Genomic DNA, 22001 nt, shown 5'->3' with positions numbered 1-22001 from the left:
AATAGGGGGATGTCCTTTGCAGGAGGGAAATCACTTTGAATTCAATATCGGATGCATGAATGGATTTCATCAATGATCCTTTAGTTGGATTAAAGTTATGTAAGTTTACTACGTCCGGTTGACTGGATGTAATTGAAAAACATTAGCTAAGCCTGAAGATTACAAATGACTTGGAGAATGATCAGTGAAGCGTCAATGTTAATATTTTAAGATGTTAAACTTAATGTTCAGCTCTTTTTGTCTGTTTTATTATTGTAGCACCTTAAATTCAAGGAAACAAACCTTGTGATGCTGCAGCAGTTTAACGCCTTAGCACAGCTCCGACGCATCGACCAGCTGACCATCGATCCTCAAGGAAACCCAGTTGTCAATTTTACGCTCTGGAAATACTATGTACTGTTTAGGCTGAGCCATTTTAGTATGCAGAAAATAAATGGGACAGAGGTAAGCTAAACACTAAGTCAGATGGAGAATAAAAATGGTCCTTTTGAAGGGAATAGCCATAAAAATGGTCACGAATTGAAGTAACCATAACAGAACTTTTGAGAAATACTGCTTTTTAATTTTTTTTCAAGTCTTGACATTTAAAATGTTAAAGAGCTAAAAATGTATTTATCTATAAACTTCTAAAGCAGTAGACAAATTTTGAAAATAAAATAGTAATCCAGTCATGATGAATGGTAAATACTTTTACTAAGTTGTTGGTAAGCATTCAGAGAAGTAAAATGTTGGTAGAATGACAGTTTTGTAGTTGTTTTTTTGTTGTTGTTATTGTTTGTTTGTTTTAAAGAACACTTCTGTGGGCAATGTGATCTTTGTATTTTAAAAAGCGCTTTGCAGAGTGCGTGGCATGCAAAAGGGGTTGGGGAAGCAATACCAAATGTGTCCTAATAAGGGCTGTGGCAGAGGAAAGAAAGAATAAAATGAGGGATAAAGAGAATGCACACAGGGCAAGAAGAGTGATTTAAAAAAGAAGTGATGAGAAAGAGAAATAAGCAGAGGGAAAGGTAAAAGAAGAGAAAGAAAAAAATGAGAGAAATAAAGGAAATAAAACAAGCAGAAGTAAATGTCTGGACTGCTTTGTTAATAGTGTGTAATAGCAGCCAGTGGCCATTGCATAACACAAGGCTGCAGCCCGGATAACTGGAAAATTATTAATAACAAGTTGTTTTTCAGTTTGATTCTGCTAAGCTCATCACAGATAATCCCCTAGCTATTCAAAGGCCATGTTCTCTTTAAATATTATTTTGAAAGAAAAAAGGAAATTATACTTCTTCTCTATTGTGGAATTCCTGAACTGAACTTAAATAGCCGTCCAAAGGAAAAAAAATCTTTAATGTGCTGTTAGTATTGTTGTGACTATCTTTTAAAATTCAGAAGACCTCCTTACTGTAAGATGAACTGTAATGAGCTTTGCTGGCATGGTGGTAATAGCAACTATATTTCCCTGCAGCTGACACACTATTAAGTATCCCTGGCCTAGAACTCCAAAATCCATCATCTTGTTAGGGAGACGGGGGGTCTCTGCGTCAGTGTATAAGAGCGATGTGAAATTCGCATCAGCCACGGTAGGCCCAGGACCAGAGGATCAGCCATCTGTTGGAGATACAGGGCAAATCTGGAACCTTTAGATGACTGTTCATTTCTCCAGCTAGTTCTCGAGAGATTTGACTCTGTCTTGTGTACTCTTGTGTACCCTGTTGGGACTTCCCCAGATAGGTTGTGAGTTCCTGGTCAAACCTAATAATTAGCTCAAAGGTTTCCAAAGCTATTTCCGGTTGCACCCTGGACTGGAAGCAGAATGATCATTTTGGCTGTGGGTAATTCTCATCCTCATCATTGCCAAACTGCTATCCTGATTAACCCTAAAGAGTGTATTTACCAGACATGGATCACTACTAGAAGTATAATAATTTAGTTTAGAACCTTGAAATAGGAAGGAATAGTATAATTATAGGAAGTAGAGAAGAATTAGAAAGGACCAATATAATTTATTTTGATTTAAAATTCCAAAAATGTCAATGCCAGGGATATTTGACCCTTTAATGAAAGACCTAAAATAAAGCTGCTGATCTCATCCTTGACAATATGTAGTAACGTGACATTAAATTTCTGCTTCTCCTTGTGTAAGAGAGAATGGCATGGCTTGAGGTAGAGTGCAGCTGAATTATGAGCATCAAGACGAGAGGACGGAGTAGTGGCTTACAGTGGCCACTAGGTGACTATATCAGACCACACAACTTAGTTGTCAGCTGAAGAAGGATTTGTGGGAACACAGCCTCATTAACTATGCAAGTGTAGGGAGAGGAAGAGCGTCAGTCTGCATTGATTCACCAGCGTTAAGATGCTTGTGAATTATGGGTTTATTTTCCAGAAAATGCCTGTGAAGTGTTAATAATGAATTTCTAAAAGATTCAAAATTTAACAAGATCAGGGTTTCTCAACTTCAGTCTGTCGACATTTTGGGCTAGGTAATTCTTTGTTATGGAGTCTGTCCTATGCACTATCCTCTAGCAGCTTCCCTGGCCTCCACCCACTAGATGCTAGTAATACCCCTTTTCCAGTTGTGACAACCAAAAATGACTCCAGACATCGCGAAGTGTTCTGGAGGGGTCAAAATGGCCCTGGTTAGGAACCACTGAATTGTATAGACAAACTAACAGTATGTAAAATGCAAGCAACCCTATTATCTGTTGAAGAAAATATGCCCAGATATTAATCCAAGTCTTGCTTTTAGCTTTTAGTATTTTCTTGGTTAACATAGGAATGAGCCCTCACAGGGAGTACCTGTGATGAGTTATTCCTTGTAGTGTGAAAGACAGACATAACTTCATAACAAACAGGAATGTCCTTGCTAATCCAATGTCCCGTCTCTCAGGCAGGAATAAAATTATCCTTGTAGGAGCAAGGTCTGAACAACACCTTGACTTACCTTTGAAACATTAAAATGAATCTATTTACATTGACATTTGGGAATTTTCCCTCCTACATCGTTCTACTCCAAGAAGCTATAGGATTTCTGCAAAAATTCATTAAGAATTTAAGGGGCCTCAGTATGATACTCTGAAAACATAGCTTCGAAGTCAGAGATAACTCATCTACTTCTAGTCATACTTCATCATCATGAGCCACATTTGTATGTCTTCATTCTAATTAAACTTAGGGAAGAAAGGTAAATATCAATGAGAACCCTCTTCTTACAGCTCAGGAGAAGGTACTTTCCTGGACTAAAAAGAACATACTAAAATCTGGACATTTTATTGGAATTATGTTAATTGTATCAAGCTAAGAGACAGTGTCATTTTTGACTCATCTGCATTGTATCTCTTCAGGTGACACAGAATGATATGATAATGGCTGAAAGGCTATTTGGAATCCTAGCACACGTAGCATCTTCTGAGTTACCCCAATACCGAGTGATTTCAATTCTGGGTGATGCCAGGTAACCTTTAATTTCTATAATTTTTATAGAATTAATTCTTCACTAGAAAAAGGAATAAATCCCACACATGTCTTAACTGCCATTTATACATCCCATAAACATTTATCCTAAATTTGTTTTGTGGCTGGCCCTATTCAAAGTGTTGGGGATATAAAGATGAGTAAGACAAAGTTCTTACTTTTGTGTGTCTTACAAGCTAATAAGTTAAAGATATACGTAAGCAATTATAATGTTTCAGATGCTAAAAGAGGGGGCTGTAGAAGAGACTGACAGCATTTTGGAAGAACATTGCGAAGGTGTCACAAAGGAGGTAACATTTTATCTAGTTCTATAGGAATCAGTAGGATTATTTCAGGCGAAAGATCTGCAAAGGCAGATCTGTAAATAGTTCAGTATAATTGGACCATGGAGTGATTGCGAATAGTGATAGAAAATGAAGCTAAAAAGATTGTGGTTTGATTTGAAGAACCTTGCGATCCATGCAAAACAAAAGTGAAAACATGGCAAAACAATTGTGTGGTTAGATTTATGTTCTAGAACGGCAGCCATTTGGACAGACAGAGGTGAAGATATGGAGACCAATCAAGAGGTTGGTCTGTAGTCCCGGAGAAAGATTATCAGGGCCTGAACTAAGATGGTGAGGGTGGAGAAGAGGATAATTTAAAAAATATCTAGAAGAGGTGTACCTAACGGAATACATTCACTGACAGGATGTGTCATGGATGGAGGGAGAAAAGCCAAGGATGGTCTGTCAATCATGATTCAATTATAGATAAGAGAATTCAGGCTAGAGTAAGTAGGAAATAATTTCCATACAAGGAGTTAGTTATCTACAAAATCATTAAAAGGGTTGGAGAAGCAGTCGCTATACTGAGCCTAGAGAGAACTCCCGGAATGATGCCACAGAACCAGCCCACCAAGGCATCTGCCACCTTTGCTACAATCATGGAGCTGGGTATCAGCAGATTGTCGTCTGAACTGCGAGCTCCAGGATCATACCACTTTAACTCTACTGGAGATCAGAAAGTTCCCCACTCCCTGCCCCAGAGCCTGACTCCAGAGCCATGCCGTCCTGCTATAATTTACACCAACAAAATGGGTATCGTGTGCTGTTCCTACTTCCCCACTTAGCTCAGTTCTGATTTCAGATCTTATTCAAGTGTGTCTGATTGGTGGAATCTAAATCCCATGGAAACCCACAGAACCACTCTGAGAAACAAATACTGAGGGAGGTACCACTACAAAATGAAGAGTGAATGCAGGAAATATGAAACAATGGATTCAAGAAATGAATGTGTGGAAAGAAATGAGCAAAAATTATAGTTGTGTAAAAAAAAATCACTGCCTGATGTAAAACAAATTTAATAATGTGAAGATAAAAATCCAGGAAAATCCTAAGAGAAAGGAAGTTAGTTTGCTAAGTTTCTTTCCCGGATTGAGAGAAATAATAAGTATTAATTAACAACACAAATTGATGAAAAAAAACGTATGTTTAACTGTGTGTTTTAAAATTTTAAATGCTACCATTAGAAAAAAAATTAGATGTATAATTTCTCAATCACTAAAAGTAAAAAACAAAAAAGCAGGAAGGGAAGGAAAAAAGAAGAAAGGAAAGAAAAATAAAAACATGTCAGTTATCACAATAAATATTAATGAATGAAATTCTCTTATTAATAGACAGTAGCTCTCAGATTGGGTAAAAATTTGAGTTACATGTTGTTCCCTAAAGAAAGCAGTACATAAAGGTTGAAAATAAAGGGATGGAAAATATATAACAGGCAAATGCCAACCACAACAAATAAATATGGGAATATTAATACTACTGATAATAGAATTGATGAAACCAAAAACTACAGTCCACCTAAAAAGATAATAATTTTTAACTTAATGTAACCAAGATCACAGCTTCTAAATATATCAACAAATCCAAGTATACATTGAAAATTTCATAGTTATTATTAATCTCTTTGATTAGTGGATCAAATAAGCCAAAATAAAAAAGAATATTGAGGATTTCAATAACTCATTTAAACATTTTATCAAATAAATATATTTAGAATTTTATTCCCATAGCCTATTTCCAATTCAGAAAAACACACACAAAAAAACTATTCAAACACCTAAGAAATGTTTGAAAAAAATTGAATATATATTAAGCTCAAAGAAAATCTCTTTGCATCCCCAAAACCATACACATACAAATCACTTTCTCTAATTATAATATCATAAAATCATAAAATAATTAGCCAAAAACTTATCCAGTTGGAATTGGAAAAGCAAATAAACAGAAGCAAGTTCCCAGAAAACAAAATACAAATGCCTTTAAACTTAAAAAAAAGATGTTTGACCTCAATCAAAATTATAGGCATGAAAATTTTAAAACAATGAAGTAACTTTGTGGGGGCAGAATAAAGGTTTGATAACATACAGCATGATGAAACAGGATTCGTATACACTATTGGTGTTGAGGAACGTTGATACAACTCTTTTTCGCCACAATTTAGCAATACCTAACAAGCTGTTGTTAGGTACATGTGTTTTAACTTAGTGATTTCATGTAAAGGAATATTCTAGAGATAATGTTTTTTACATGACCACAAATGTGTATGTCCAAGGATTTTCATTGCAGCCAGTGTTTGTAGTAGCAAAAATATGAAAGCTCATTAAATGTCCATTAATAGAGGACCAATTACTTGTAGCTCTAAAAATTATTAGAGTTTCTGATATCAAACAGTCTCTAAGATAGCTTAGAAAGTAAAAATGCAAGACGTAGAACGATTATAATATGCTGTAATTTGCGAGAAATGAGGCATATATTTCAGAGATAGCCTTGTGTAATTTAAATTGTTTTTTAAATGATTGTTTCTATGAGTTGAACTAATGACATTAGGGTGCCAATGTGTGTAGAAGCTTACTTTTCACTCATGTGTCTATACGTACTGCTTGAATTATCTGTTTGACTTTTGTTCTGCTTTATTTTTGTTGTTGATCTTCTTTTTATTATAATTATTGCTTTCTTTTTTTAAAAAAGGATTTTAGAAAATACTTTAACATTTTTCAGTTAAAGAATAAGTAAAAACAAACTCATAAGTCACATACAAGTGAATTTGACAAGAACAGTGTATGTCAAAACCTGTGGGATGTGGCTAAAACTCTACTGAGAGGAAATTATATATCTTTAATATACTTACTAGAAAACAAGAAAGATTATAAATTAATGAATGAGGCTTTTAATTTGAGAAGCTAGAATATACCAAAGTGAAGTAAAAGAAAATGGAGGTAAGAAATTCATAAAGATAACAACTTTTAAAGAAATAAGAAATTGAACAAAGAGCAATTGTCCAATAAAAGCAAACTTTGACTCTTTATAAGGATCATTTTTAGAGGAAAATCCAAGATCTCAACTATTAAACTTTTTTAGAACTAGTCAGAATATGCAAAAAGGAGACCAGACACCACTTCAACATACAAAAATAATTAATATTTCCTCATTACAATAATAAACTACTGAAAACATAGTATTAGAACAAGTATCCTATTTATAGAGGCAATTAAAAACTATAAACACCAGGAAATCCACCTGACACAAAGTAACTATGAAATAAAATGGAAATTAGAAATAATAAAGAAATCTTAAGAAATGGAGAGATATGCACTATTAATGATTTCAGAGACCTAATATTATAAACATGCAAACTCATTCAAATCTAATCACAAATTTACTAAATTCTCAATCAAAAATCGTAATGAAGTTTCTTAGTAAACTGAACAAGATGAATTTGTATCTTAGGAGGCATTCATCATTCCAAATTTATAAAAATACTGTACTATATTTTCTAATACTTCCATAAGGTTTGACACATTTACCTCACAAAAATAGCCTTAAAAACATTTAAGCCAAAAGTTGAGAGCACTACAAATCCACATTACATTGGGAAGTTTTAATGTACCTCTGAGCAATTAATAGAAAAAAGATAAAATAGTTGAATAACATGGTTAACATTTTGAGTTAATAGACATTTAGAGAACATTGTCCCTAACAACTGCAGAATGTACATTCTTTTCAAGCATTTATGGAGTATTTATAAAAATTGACCCAATACTATCTGTAAAGCAAATGTCAACGGATTCCATGTTCCTCTGTTAAAATGTAAGTAAGCTTTAACTTGATTGCAGAATGTTAACCAGAAAATCCCCCTGTATTTGAAAATTAAGTAACATTTCTAAGACCACAGGTTAAAGACAATTTCATAATGGAAATTTGAAACTACCTTGAACTGAAATACAATGAAAATACCATGTTTCGAAACTTGGGGGATCAAGTTACATGGTGATAATTGGAACCATTTTAGCCTTGAAATGGGTATATCAGGAAAGAATAAAGGCTAAAAATGAATGAGCTAAACATTAAGTCTAAAGAAATTAGAGAAAGAATAGCAAAATAATTGTGAAGAAAGCTAAAGAAAAGAAATGATATTAAAAACAGAATTAATGAAAGGTTGATTATTTGTAAAGACTAATAAAAGTGATATAAAATGTATGTTTACATTGCTCTTATAATATTAAAAATTGATAAAGAAAATAAATTCAGGTAAAGATCTCTATGACTTTTTTCTTTATAAATGTGAGAATATTATACTGCCTATAATCCAATAAAAAGAATTGATTAGGTAAATTGTGATGTACATCATAACTGAATTTTAGGTATTCATTGAAATTATTAGTTTTTAATGACACGGAAAATGCTTATTTTATAACATTAAGTGAAAGCAGTATACAGAATTGGATATTTAATATGACCATAATGTTCTACAAAAATTCATAGAAAAAGCCTAGAAAGAAATATGTTGAATGTGAACAATGTTATAGAAATATAGATTTATGAGTGATTTTTCTCTGTCCTTTTCAAAATTTGTATTCCTTACAATTTCTAAAATGATTGTGTTATAGTATTAAATTGGAAAAAGAAACTTTAAAAGAGATATTCCTCTTCTGCTCCCAATCTTAAGTTCACAGTTCACAGTAAAGTAGTAATATCACTTCATTTATAGACACCCTAAGTGGTGAAAACCAGAAAGCGACTTCCATGGAGGATAAGGTGCCATCCTCTGGAATTCTAGGCTTATGGATCTGTAAGTGATACTATGAGCACTGTTTATGTTCTTTTTGATAATCAAACGAAGCTCCCTGTTTCATTATTTACCTCCTACTAGAATCTTGTTCTGATATGCTAACAGTTGGAAGTTTTTGGTTTTCTGTGTGTTTTGATTTTGCCTAAACTTAAACCAGTATCCCATTCCATTTTCTAGCTATGAGAAGTCCTACTGAACTGCATAATGGAATTATGAATAGTTTGTGTGATTTATAAGAGGGTAATTAACTTATAATATGGGCTAGAAGGAGCTTGAAAGTTTGGCCTACTACATCTTTAATATGGTTGTTTTATGCTCTGTGATTATTTAAGTTTTACATTGACTTTTTTAAGACAGATTTTTTTTTTTCACTTAGAAATGCTTGAGACAAGTTTATGTTGATGATTGGTAGTTATGAAACAAAAGAATTTGGGTTGAATAGCTTAGTTAGTAGAAAAATTGGGGCATTGCAACTGAGCTCAAATAAACTCAAACTCATAAAACAGATACTCAAAAAAATATATGTTCCCCTCTAAAATCAATAAAAATGGACATATTTTAATAAACCTGTTAAATAACTCTCTCAGTCTCTTTATTGTCTTTCTATAGGAAGAAGCAATTCCGATATCTGCAAGAAACCAAAGGGAAAAAACCTGGTATTGTCAACGAAGAAAATAATGATAGCAAAAGACTTGTAGGAGAAAACACAAATCGGGCTATGCTAAATTATACCACAAGAGACTTTTATAATGAAAAGCTAGAGGTAAAACTTCCATTGGTTTTTGGAATCTAGTGCCTGGATATACCCCACATGGCTTAGGACTTGGTGGTTGTACATTTCTCCTTAATGAGTTAAGATAATCTGTTTTGTTCTAGAATGTTAGCCAGCCTTATACATAGAAAGCTGGGGACAGTAGGCACCAAGGCATTAGGAAGATGTAGAGCCCTTAGTTCCAATATCTTCATTTCTGCAGAAAAACAAAAAATGTTCAAAACAAATCTGTACCAAACATCTAGACCAAAGTAAGACCTAATCTCTCCGAATTAAGAAAAGGGCTATAGCCTCGCTCTGAGGCCTTAACTAGCTCATGCCAAACTGGCAGAGGCCACATTTCTGCCCTCTTTGCTTGAGTCCTTGATGTTTAAATTCAGTCCTTCCATTCTCCTACACCATTAACTTCTGTGTTCTTAATCATGTAATGTAATTTTTGACCTGTTCTGTTTCCACTGGAGCTATTTAGTCAGAAAAGCCGGAACCAATTCTTTATTTCTTTACGTGTTCAGAGGTTTATTGGGGGAATACACTGCTAGGGTGCTGCTTGAGCTACAAAGGAGGAAAGCATGCAGTGTCTGTCTTGATGGAACTCAGACAAAAAGCTGAAGAAACAGGGCGTCAAATTAACAATAGAATGTTAGATTCTACAAGAAATTTTCAGGGGACTGAATGGGGCAAAAGAATGAGACAGATCAGGCAGCATTGATTAAACATCTATGATTTATGTGCAAGGCATTATGAGATTATATATATATATATAAAATGAAAACATTTTCAAAGGTGTTTTTTTTTTAACAGCTATGGAACTCTGTATTCAAACCATGTTGTAGCTAAAAGCCCAGTATGTCAAGAACAAAGCCAAACAGCAGAGCTCCTGCTGTGAAGGGAACGGAGGGACTTCAGAGATTCACTTAACGGGATCTTCTTTTCTTTTCCTTTCCCCTCACCTTACCCCCAATCTTGAAGCATCTCTTTGGAACCCATAGGGCTCTGTGGATTATGGCAGAAAATCACTTGAAAACTTAATATAACAATATTTTTCATAGCATCCTAAAAGATGTTCAGATTCTGCTTTCAATTCATCTGCTAAAAGAAAGGTCACTACTTCATGATGTAGCCGAATATCACTGAATAACTCCAATTGTGAAGAAAGTCTTACCCACATTAAGCTAATGACTTTCGTTTAATAATCGTAGCACCGCTTTGTGTCAAAAAGAGAACAAGTCTCTTTCTTATGAAAACTTTTCAAATACTTGAAGTCAGGTAGTCCTCTGTCTCGTCTTAGTGCTCTCTACATTAACATCTTCCCTCATTCAAAAATCACGTATTGAGCACCTTTCACATATAACACTTGGCCTATAAGAAGTTCCTGTCCTTATCTTCATGGATGTTACATTCTAATGGAAGAATAGACACACACAGGGATAACTACAAATCAGTACAGTGAGAGAGTGGGGGGGGGGGAACTAACCCAGTTCAAGAGAGGCTTTCTAGGGAAGAAGCTTCCGGATATAGGTCTTAAAGGATAAAATATAGAACAAAGAGAAAAAGGGCAATTTTGTCAAATAACACAGTGTGAATAAGAGGCATGGAAGTAACAAAAAGATAAAGAGAGAGCCAGGAACTATAAGCAGTTCTGTGTTGTTGAAGCACAGAGATTGCGGTGGGTGGTGTTAAAAAGTGAGACTGGCAGGTAGTAAGAGGGCTATGCAGAAGGAATTGAATGTAATCTTTTGGCCAATAGAGGCTTCCTGATGTTGTCAGAAGAGGAAAACGGTAGCCATGCTGGCAGGATTTTGAGTCCTCTTCCTGAAAGAAGTTGGTTCTTTCCATAAAAGATATTTAGAAAAATGTCAAAGAGCTGCATTCAAAACAAGAAGAGTTTCATAGAAAAATCTACCAACTCTTTGAGGAATAGACAGTTCCAATGATTTTTAAATTCTTCAAGAATACTGTAAAAGAAAGAAAAGTTATACATTTTTTCAAGGTATATAGCATAACGTTGATTCCAAAATCTGTCAGGATTGCACAGAAAAAGAAAAACCAGACCAGATACATAAGAATATTAATGATGCAAAAATCCTTTAAAAATGTTATCAGTCAAAATACAGCAGAGCATTAAATGAATAACAAACATTACAGCTAAGTATAGTTTATTCTAGGTATGTAAGAAAGATTCAATATTAGTAAATTAATAGGTCTAAGGTGAAAAACTGTTTATTTCTATAGACATTGAAAGCTCATTTTACATAATTCAACACCCACTACATTTTAAAAATATATATAGGATAAATAGAAATTGGATAGTAAGCAGCATGAATGATGGGGGAAACTCTAGAAACATTAGGATCGGTGGTAGGTAGAATTCTAATTAAGATGGTCTCCATGATTCCCACCTCCTGGAGCCACACTTTTGTATAATACCCTCCCCTAAGCTCAAGTAAAACCTATGACCTGCTTTTAATGAATGAAATATGGCAAGTGTGAAGGAATTTTGCAGACATAATTAAGATCCCTAATTAACTGAGCGAACATGACCGAATCAGGCAAGTCCTTTAAAAAAGGACTCGAGAATTCCTTGAGAGATTCTCGTACTGGCCTTAAAATAGTAAGCCACCATATTTTGAGATGGTCACATGGCAAAGAACTGTGAGAAGCTTCTAGAGAGCAGCCCCTGCTGACAGCCATCAAGAAAATGGGACTTCAAGTCCTGCAACTGCAAGGAAGTGAATTCTGCCAACAACCACTTAAGCTTAGAAGAAGACCCCAAGCTTCAGAAAATGACACAGCCTGGCCAGCACCTTGACTGAAGCATCGTGAAGTCCTGAGTGGAGTGTTCAGCTCAGCCATGCCTGGACTGATGCATGGAAACTGTGACATGTACATGTGTGTTGTTTTAAGCCACGAGGTTTGAGGTGATGTGTGCACAAGCCATAGGACACTAATGTATCGCTGCAGTCAGTACCGAGACGAGGGTGTTCAGTATCTTCATTATTTATCAAAACAAACAAAGCGATGAGACAAGAGATAGAAATAACCGGAAACTTGAAAAGAAGGAAGTGAACTTACTCTCTGCAATCAATATTATTGATTACCTGAGAATCCCAAGAGAATTAATTGGGGAACTATAAAAGCTGTAAGAACATTATTCCATAATGGAGCAGAAATCAGCAACTGCCATATATATAAATAACAACCAAAAAATAAATGTAATGGGAAAACAAGACCCAACTCACAGTAGCAACACAAAAAAATAAAATACCTAGTAATAACTAACTGATAAATATGCAAGAGCTAGAGGAAGTAAACTAAAATATTAATGAAGCACACAAAGGATTTGTGCAAATAGAAAACCTACCATGTTTTGGAGAAGAAGAATCTAAAGCAAACTATATCAGCCTTCCTTAAGTTAATTTAAAAATGTAATATGATGCCAATAAAAATACAAAAATTTTTCATCAAGGTATTTTGTAAACAAATTGATCCTATAGTATCTGTGGGAAAAATAAATAAATAGCCACAAAAACTCCAGGAAAGAAAAACAATAAGGAGAAGTCTAGCACGACTAGATATTAAGGCATCTTATAAAGTCTTATCAAAACAGGATGGTTATGAAGAGATAATCTAATGGAATAGAATGAAAAGTCAAGTATACATCTAAATACAGAAGAGAATTTATTATATGCTAAAGAATAATCTCAAACAAGTCAAGTGTACGATCCAATCACTATTTGGGAATAATTAGGGAACTGAGAAAAAAAGTGGGATTCAGACATTATATCTTAATGGATATAAATTTCAAATGGATCAGAGATTTTTAAAGTTTGTAATGAAAGCACAAAAATATTGTCCAAGAAATGGAAAATTAATGTGTAGCATTGGGATGAGAAAGACCTTCAGGGGAATAAAATAAGCAAAGACAAGGGACAAACTGAAAAACTAGTTTGCAATAATCTCCCTAAATTATGAAGAGCTCTTAGAAAACGGATCAGCAATTCAATATAGGTTGTATTACTTATTCAAAAGCAAATTTTGAATAATATACAATTTACCACTGTAACAAACATTGTGGGAATGAATAATAACATATGTATAAGCCCTTCATGGAGGTTTCAATAAAATTTTATTGAAAGACATTGAAGAAAAGCTAAATAGAGAGTTTATGTTCACGGACAGAAACTTTTTACATGATAAAAATGTCACTTCTTTCTAAATCCATCCATAGATATAAGGCAGTTCTAGTCGAAATGTGGACAGGGTTATTTGTGGAACTAAACCAATTGATCATAAAAGTTATCTGATAGAGCAAAGTTTTAAAATAAATTATCTAATACACCTAAAATACACAAGAGTAAAAGTGGGAGAACTTGCCTTACTAGATATGAAGTATTATTTATGGCGTAAGAATGAAGGCAGTGTGGGAATAGACTAATAGACCCACGGACAGACTAGAGAACCAGAACTACTGCACCTGTATGGGAAACTTTATACAGAGAGCAGGCCTTGCAAACTAGTGTAGGAAGACCGCGTAATAAGTGGTACTGAGGAAACCCTACTTTACACCAGACAGCAAAAATTAACTATAGATCAAATAAACACGTATGAAAAGCAAAACTTTAAAGTTCTTGTTTAAAAACAATCCTTATGACCTTGGTTGGGTAGGCTATGATTTTCTCACACACTAAGGGCACAAACTAGAAAGAAAAAAAATTTAAGAAATTTGGCAATCAAGGTCATTGGTTGTTGCTGTTTTTTTTTTTAAAAAAAAAAAAAATATATATATATATAACAGAAATAATTTCAGTGGAGTCATAAGCAAAGTCCCGATTAAAGGAGTTTGAGCAGTAAATAAGCAAGAAATAAAGACAGAGAATGTTGACTCCTATTTTGAGAAATACTAAAGGGAAAAGAAGAAATCTGAGGTCACATATTTTGGAAAGAACACTAGGCCACTAGGAGACCTGGGTTTGAGCTCGATTCTACCCTTATTACCTGATAGACCTTGCCCAAGTCCCTTAATTACTCTATTGACTCACAACCCATCATTCCTTCACTTATACCACACTCCCTCCCCACTCCTTGAAAAATATTTAAATCCCTGAAGCACAAAGTGCTCAGTCTCTCTCTGTACATCCTGAGTAGTTGAGAATGAATTGGAGTTCCTCACAAATCAAGGAAGACAGACCCTTTTCATTATACGTATGGCACGTCCAATTACACATATGACATGTATACTGTGTCGCTTGGTAATTGGCCATCCATTCTCCTGACTCATTCTAAAAATGATTAATGATGGATTTGGAATCAGTAAGCTCAAAGGGACTTTAGAATCCAATCCTGTTCTTAGACAGATGAGGAAAACTGGAAACAGGTGACTACTCATGATTGCGTGACATGTTATTAACTGAGCTGCCTCCAGGACTCAGGTCTTCCGCTTCCTGACCTGGGACTCTTCCCCAGTATATCACACTCCTTTCTGAAGTCTTTCTGGCCACCCAGTGCAAAAGGGGTTATATATGAACACTGATTGTATTTGCTGTCTAAATATCTCATGCAGCACTTATTTACTGTTTAGTTTTTAAAGTTACAATAACTTTCCATATGCTTAGGTCATCTCTGCAACTAGACTGCAAGTTCTTCAAGGACTAGATTAGGGTTGTCTCTAGGCAAATATTGGCTGATGATGTCTAATCCTACACAAGTCTCTCAACTTCTGTTGACCTTAGTTTCCCATTTATAAAATGGAGATGTGGATTAAATCCAAGTACAATTGTCATTATAGTTAAAATTGCTTTATAACAAATCCTACCGTTGACCTCCTTTTTTCCCCCAAAACCATCTTCATGACAACAAACTTTTAGTTCAATGAAATAATATAAACAATATTGTATAGAGTTCATCTCATCAGGATTGAACTTGTAAAAACAACTTGCTTTATGGACTACACAGGGATATTGTGGGATAGAAAAAAAATAAGGATATGAAAGCATCTGAGAAGGGAACAAGCATTGTTCAAAGAGCATCAGCTCTTTGCTTTGTCCGGGCAAGAGAGGCATCTCTAATGTGGTCCTTACGAGTATCATCCTGGACAGGTGGATGAGTCATGCTGGCAGATACCTGATGAGTTTCAGACTAATAGGTGCAGAGTCATTGGCTTAGCGGAAGGAAGAAATGATGAAGCAAAAATGCTTTCAAATACAGTTACTAAATTCACAATTACTATAGTAGATACATTTCTGTATTAACATGTTTATGAAGAAGTAATGGAAGAAACTATAGCAGCAAATTATAAAGGAGCAAAAATTGCACTCTGCCAATTATGAAAAGTTTATGTTCATTTGTATTATGTATAAATTATTTAACGAGACACATCATTTAAGTATTCTTTAAATTTTTATTATCCCTAAATTGCTATAAAATGTTTTCCAGTCTTACTGCTAGAAGTTTATATTTCTTTACATTCAAAATCATGTTTTAAGAAACTTAGAAGTCTGCAAGAGAGGCATTCATTAAGTGTGCTCTGTATAAATACACCAATCATTGTAAAACGAAGCTCACTTTAGTACTGATCTCTGGTGATTCACACTTGTCTTTCCTCCTGGTCGTCCCTGTGTAATTCAGATTACCGAGCGTTAAAAGGGAGCAGCTAACTGTTCTCATCAGAAGCTTAGTGCAGGTGACTAAGTCCCAGGCTATATTTCAGAGCTAGAGATGGTTCATCGGAGGAGTAGCCAGCCGGAACCATCTGTGATTTATCGCCCATCACAATCTATACATATTTTTATGACAGGTCAACCCATGACCTGTTGTTTTTAGCACATGAGCTAAATCACATCAGCATGGTGACCCCTGAATGGTGAGTAATTCTTTAGAAAAATCTTATATGTCATAAGAAAATTTCCAAAATATGCCTCTGTTAGGGAATAGTGACAATTAAGACTCATCATTGACTTACATTAATTAATCAAGAATCTGAAACATATTTGGTTGTTTTAAAATTGTGAAAATCTGGAAAAGGAATAGAATGAAAGAGGGAAAAGCACTCATGTTCTCACAACACAGACTATCTTAATAACACTTCAGTATATTTTCTTCCACTAGTTTTGTGGATAATTTTTCTAACTTTTTAATGAAAATTTCAAACATACAGCAAAGTTGAACGAGTTTTACAATGAACACTCGTATACCCAAACCTAGACTATGCTATTAACTTGCTTTGTCGCCTAGATATGCATGTACCCATCCTCTAGACGTCAGAAATCCACCTTATTAATTCATTTAAAGTAATTGCAGATGTTAGCATGCTTCTCCTTAAATAATTCAGCATGCATATCATGAATTAGTGTACAGCGTTTGCCATAGTGTCTTCTTTTGAGGTAAAATTTATGTACAATGCGATACAAATCTTAGATGTAAGTTTTGACAAATACGTACACTTGGATAGCCCAATCCCTATCAAAATTTCATTTTTTCTTTTTCTTTTTGCACTTCACATTATAATGTATTTCCTTGTCATTATAAATCTTACTAACTGTAATTTTAATGTCAATATGCGTTGATATTTTAAATTTAACCCTTTAATTCATCTTGAAATTATTTTGGTGTTCTGATTCGAGTTGGAGGTTTCAATGGATCCTTTCCAAGTAGTTAAACCTATGGTCTCATTGACATTTATTATTTCTTTTCTTCTTCATTGGTGTGACTTGATTTCCTTATAATTCTGATTATCTGCTCTAGTCCACTGGTCTTTCCATATATATTATGACATTTTCTATCATCATGCCTTTATACTCCCCAAAAGTATCAATAGCCAGAAATAATGTTGAATGCTTACATTAAACAAAATGGCTTTGTTTCAGTTTCTGGGATGAAACTGGGGGCCAGTGCTCGAATATTCTTTGATCCAAAACTTCCAGTGCTGGGTTTTTGAACCCAGGTTTTTCAAGAGCAGACCGCCAGACCCAGAAGTTGAGTGGGGACACTTTCTTTGGAAGGCCAACTTCTGGGTCCCAGGCTTGTATATACTCGTATTTCCTCTTCCTCTTTGAACACTTTCCCCTACTTTGTCTAAATGGCCTAGGCCACGTAAGTCAGTGTAATGTATCACTACTTGCTTTCCTTAAATACAGAGTGAATTCAGAGTATGGCCATTTAAGGTATGTATATGGCTATTAACTGACCTCATGCCAATTAGACTGTCAGTATCAGTACTCTGGTACATTTACCACCAGAAGCCATGAATCTGTGCATTCAGCTGACTTGTGTGAGCTCAAGTACCTGAACTGAAAAAGGAGAATGTCTACCAAGGGAGAAACAGTCGTTATGATCCAGTGAGTCCAATAAAGAAGCACATTGTCTCAGCGTTGTCAGCAGAGGCAGGAGAGGCCGGGGAAGTAGGGGCCCCTGATTGGCTGTTGTTACTCAGGCAGAGCTGTGTGCAGACTGTCTCGGGAAGAGCTGCTGCTCTGACCGGTGGGGGTCCGAACAGATTATCTCAAGTTTCTCTGGTTCAGCATCGTTGCTTTGAATTTTGGATTAATTATGATTAAATGTAAATTTTTCTTTTGTTAACAGGAAATAAAGGAAAAAAAGAAATTCTGCCAGATGTATATAGAGGACCTTGTGAAGGAAGCCACAGAAATCAACAAGAAAAATGAGGCTTTGCAGAAGCTCTGGCCACAGATGTTCATCGAGCTTGTCAGGGACGCAGTCATAGAGATCCGCAGCAAAAACTCCTACATGAAGCTTTGCCTCCAGCAGATAACTGACCAAAAATAGAAATGGCTTGTAGTTGATTTTAGCAGTTTTATGTTCTTGAAGGTTGAAAATGTGTAGGTTAAACATGTTCAAACAATAACCCTCTCCTACAAACTACAAAGACTTAGCATCAAACCATGATTGCCTACTGTTCTCGTACTAGTTACAGGTTAGGAAGGAAAAGAGGAAAGCCAGAGAGAGGGAGAGTTAATTTCCTATAGATAATGACCAAACAACTTTTGGGAACTAAGCAGTTTTTAGAGATAGCTTGGGCCTTCAACTCGCACTGCTTCTTGGGGTCTTGCTTAGAATGATGGCCCCTGCTGTAGCCTACAGCACGCAGTGTTTGCTCATGGTTTAGCATGAGCTGCTTTTACCTTCTTTCAGCTGATCATTTCCAGTTATTTGCCTCTTTATTTTATGTCATGATCTCAAAGCCAAAAATATGTTCTTTTTTATGTTTATAATTAAACTTATTAATCAATTAGTAAAAAAAGGTGTATTTGCCTCCTTATTTTCGTCAGAATTATCATTTTATTGTATGTTCCTCTTTAGTTTCTTTAGAAGACGGTGACTGGGAGCCCTTCTCTTCACTTCTATAGGAAGAGGTTCTAATCTTCTGGGACACCCCTCAGGGCGCCACAGGAGATCCAGAAGGTCACTGTGGGTAGAAAATATGAAAACGAGTCAGAACTGGGGCGGGAAGATCCTTAGTGAATGGAAAATGCAGTTATAAATCAGTAAGTCATCTCCCCTGTAAGGGGTTTCATTCTATAGTTAGCTATTCTGGGACTCTTTTTTTCGGAGGTGAATGTAACTGTGTCTCCGAAGCATTAGGGATTCATAGGTGAAAACTTCTAATTTTTCTAAAGGATTTTTATTAAAAATATAGCTAACATACAATACTGTAGTAGTTTCAGGTATACACAATAGTTATGCCACATTTGTATACCTAAAGAAGTGATCACCATAATAAATCCAGCAACCATCTGACACGGTACCATGCTATCACAATGTTACTGACTATATTCCCCATGCTGTACATTACATCCCCATGACTTATCTGCTTTATACTGGAAATTGGACCTCTTATTCCCCTTCATCTTGCCCCTCTTTTAAAATTTGTCAATTACAGTTGAGATTCAATATTATATTAATTTCAGGTGTACAGCATGGTGGTTAGACATTTATGCAATTTAAAATATGATTCCCCCTGACTAGTCTAGTACCCACCTGGCACTATACATAGTTATTACCATATTGTTGACTATATTCCCTATGCTTTACATCCCCATGACTACTTTGTAACTATCAATTTGTATTTATTCCTTCACCTTTTTCATACTGTCCCCAACCCATCCCGTCTATCACAACAACAAATCTAGTACCCACCTGACACCATACATAGTTATTACAATATTATCGACTATATTCCTGTGCTAAATCCTACATCCCCATGACTACTTTGTAGTAACCAATTTGTACATCTTAATCCCTTCGCCTTTTCACACATCCCCCCCCCCCAATAAGCCTCCCATCTGGCAACTATCAAAATGTTTTCTGTGTCTATAAGTTTGTTTCTGTTTTGTTTGTTAATTTTGTTCTTTAGATTCCACATATAAGCGAAATCACATTGCATGTGTCTTTCTCTGTCTGATATACTCCACTCAGCACAATACCTTCCAGGTCCATCTACGCTGCTGCAGGTGGTGAGACCCCATTCCCTCCCATGGCCAAGCGATATTCCATTGTATATATGTACCACCGACTATTTATCCACTCATCAACTGATGAACACCCAGGCTGCCTCCACATCTTGGCCATTGTAAACCATGCTACAATGAACATATGGGTGCACACGTCCCCTTAAAGTAGCGTTTTGGGTTTCTTCAGGTAAATACCCAGAAGTGGGATTACTGGGTCCTTCTTTGTCTGTTCTTTTTTTTTTTTTCTTTGTCTGTTCTTATAGCCTTTGTTTTAAACTCTATATTGTCTGGTATAAGTATCACCATCTCAGCTTTTTTTGTTGTCCATTTTTATGAAATATCTTTTTCCTAATTCCTAATTTCTAATTTCTGTCTTTGTCTTTCAATCTGCAGTGAGTCTTTTGTAGGCAGTATATGCAAGGGTTTTGCTTTATTATCCATTTAACCACCCTAGCTTTTGTTTGGAGCATTTAGTTCATTTACATTGAAAGTAATTGTTGATAGATATGTAGCTATTGTCATTTTATTATTCATAATTTTGATCTTTTTTATTTTCCGTCTTAAAGAAGTCCCTTTAACATTCCTTGTAATGCTGGTTTGGTGGTGATGAACTCCTTTAGCTTTTTCTTGTCTGGGAAGCGTTTTACCTGACCTTCAATTTTAAATGATAGCCTTGCTGAGTAGAGTAGTCTTGGTTGTAGGTCCTTGCTTTTTATCATGTTGAATACTTTGTGCCAATCCCTTCTCGCCTGCAAAGTTTCTGTTGAGAAATCAACTGACAGTCTTATGGGAGCTCCCTTATAAGTTACTAGTTGCCTTTCTCTTGCTGCTTTTAGGATTCTCTCCTTGTCTTTAATCTTTGCTATTTTAATTATAGTGTGTCTTGGTGTGGGGATATTTGAGTTCATTCTGTTTATGACTCTCTGTGCTTTCTGAACTTGTATTTCTATTTCCTTCGCCAAGTTGGGAAAGTTTTCAGTCATTATTTCTTCAAATAGGTTCTCAATCCCTTGCTTTCTCTCCTTTTGGTACCCCTATAATGCAAGTGTTACACTTGATGTTGTCCCTTAAACTATCCCTTAAGAGAGCTCTTAAACTATCATTTTTTTGGATTCTTTTTTCTTTCTGCTGTTCCAATTGGGTGTTTTCTCATACCTTGTTTTCCAAATCACTGATTTGATCCTGTGTTTCATCTGGTCTGCTGGTGATTCCTTCTAGTGCATTCTTCATTTCAGTTACTGTATTTTTCATTTCTGACTGGTTCCTTTTTACGGTTTCTATGCCCCTTTTTACTCTTGCTGTCTCTTTGTTGAAGTTCTCACTGAGTTCTTTGAGCATCCTTATAACCATTGTTTTGAACTCAGTCTATGGTAGGTTTCTTGCCTCCATTTCATTTAGTTCTTTTTATGGATTTTCCTCCTGTTCTTTCATTTGGAATACATTTGTTTGTTCCCTCATTTTAGCTGTCTCTCTGTGTTTGTTTCTATGCATTAGGTAGGGCTGCTATGTCTTGCCCAGATGGCCTTTTTTAGTAGGTGTTCTGTGGGTCTCAGTGCCACAATCTCCCTGGTCACCAGCTCTGGGTGCTCCAGGAGTGTCCCTTTTGTGGGTTGTGTGTGCTCTCCTCTTATAGTTGAGTATTGATTACTATTGACACATCAGAGGATGGGATTGACCATTAGGCTGACTGGCTGTGGGATTTGGCCACATCCACAGTTTATGGGATACCATGCAGAGGTTACCCCACTGAGTGGGATTCACCTCTGTGGGCTCTGGTGCCTGTTGAGACCACCCTTTGTGTGTGCTGCTTGTGGGGTAATTGGAGGGTGTTCTGCTGTAGTCTGAAGCCAACTTCTAAGTATGTTGGTTCTGGGGCCTCTTGGGAGGGGCTCTGGTGCAAGCCCAGGTCACTCACTGCCTGTGACTGTTCGGGGGCACTCTGGCAGGAGCCACAAAGCATCCGTGGTTGTTCACCACCTGTGCTAAACCTGGAGGCGTGTGAGAGAGGACACGCTACATACCGAGGATGTCTCCACCAGTACTGGGTCTGGAGTATCTCCACAAAAAGCCAGGACACCCCATGGCCTGCTGCCACTTGCGAGCTCCCTTAAAGTTCAGCCACATAAAGCCTCATGAGGTATGGAGTTGGGTGTGGCGGGAGTCACTTAAGTGGGAAGAGTTTTGGTCAC

At 35.8% G+C, this 22001-nt stretch overlaps 1 protein-coding gene across 4 annotated transcripts in view; it reads left to right on the top strand.

The window, feature by feature from the left end:
* LRRC49 (leucine rich repeat containing 49) overlaps positions 1-18595 on the top strand; it is a 136163-nt gene extending 117568 nt beyond the window's left edge. For all 4 annotated transcript variants that reach the window (XM_081050343.1, XM_081050342.1, XM_081050344.1 and 1 more), the window contains 4 exons: positions 259-444; positions 3333-3442; positions 9184-9337; positions 17924-18595. In XM_081050343.1, the coding sequence (XP_080906469.1) occupies positions 259-444; positions 3333-3442; positions 9184-9337; positions 17924-18127 (654 nt within the window). In that variant the 3' untranslated portion in view covers positions 18128-18595. The remainder of the gene's footprint in view (positions 1-258; positions 445-3332; positions 3443-9183; positions 9338-17923) is intronic.
* The last annotated feature ends 3406 nt before the right edge of the window (positions 18596-22001 follow it).

This window comes from Rhinolophus hipposideros (assembly GCF_964194185.1).
Source record: "Rhinolophus hipposideros genome assembly, chromosome: 5".
NCBI lineage: Eukaryota > Metazoa > Chordata > Mammalia > Chiroptera > Rhinolophidae > Rhinolophus > Rhinolophus hipposideros.
This window is presented reverse-complemented; position numbering and strand designations above follow the sequence as displayed.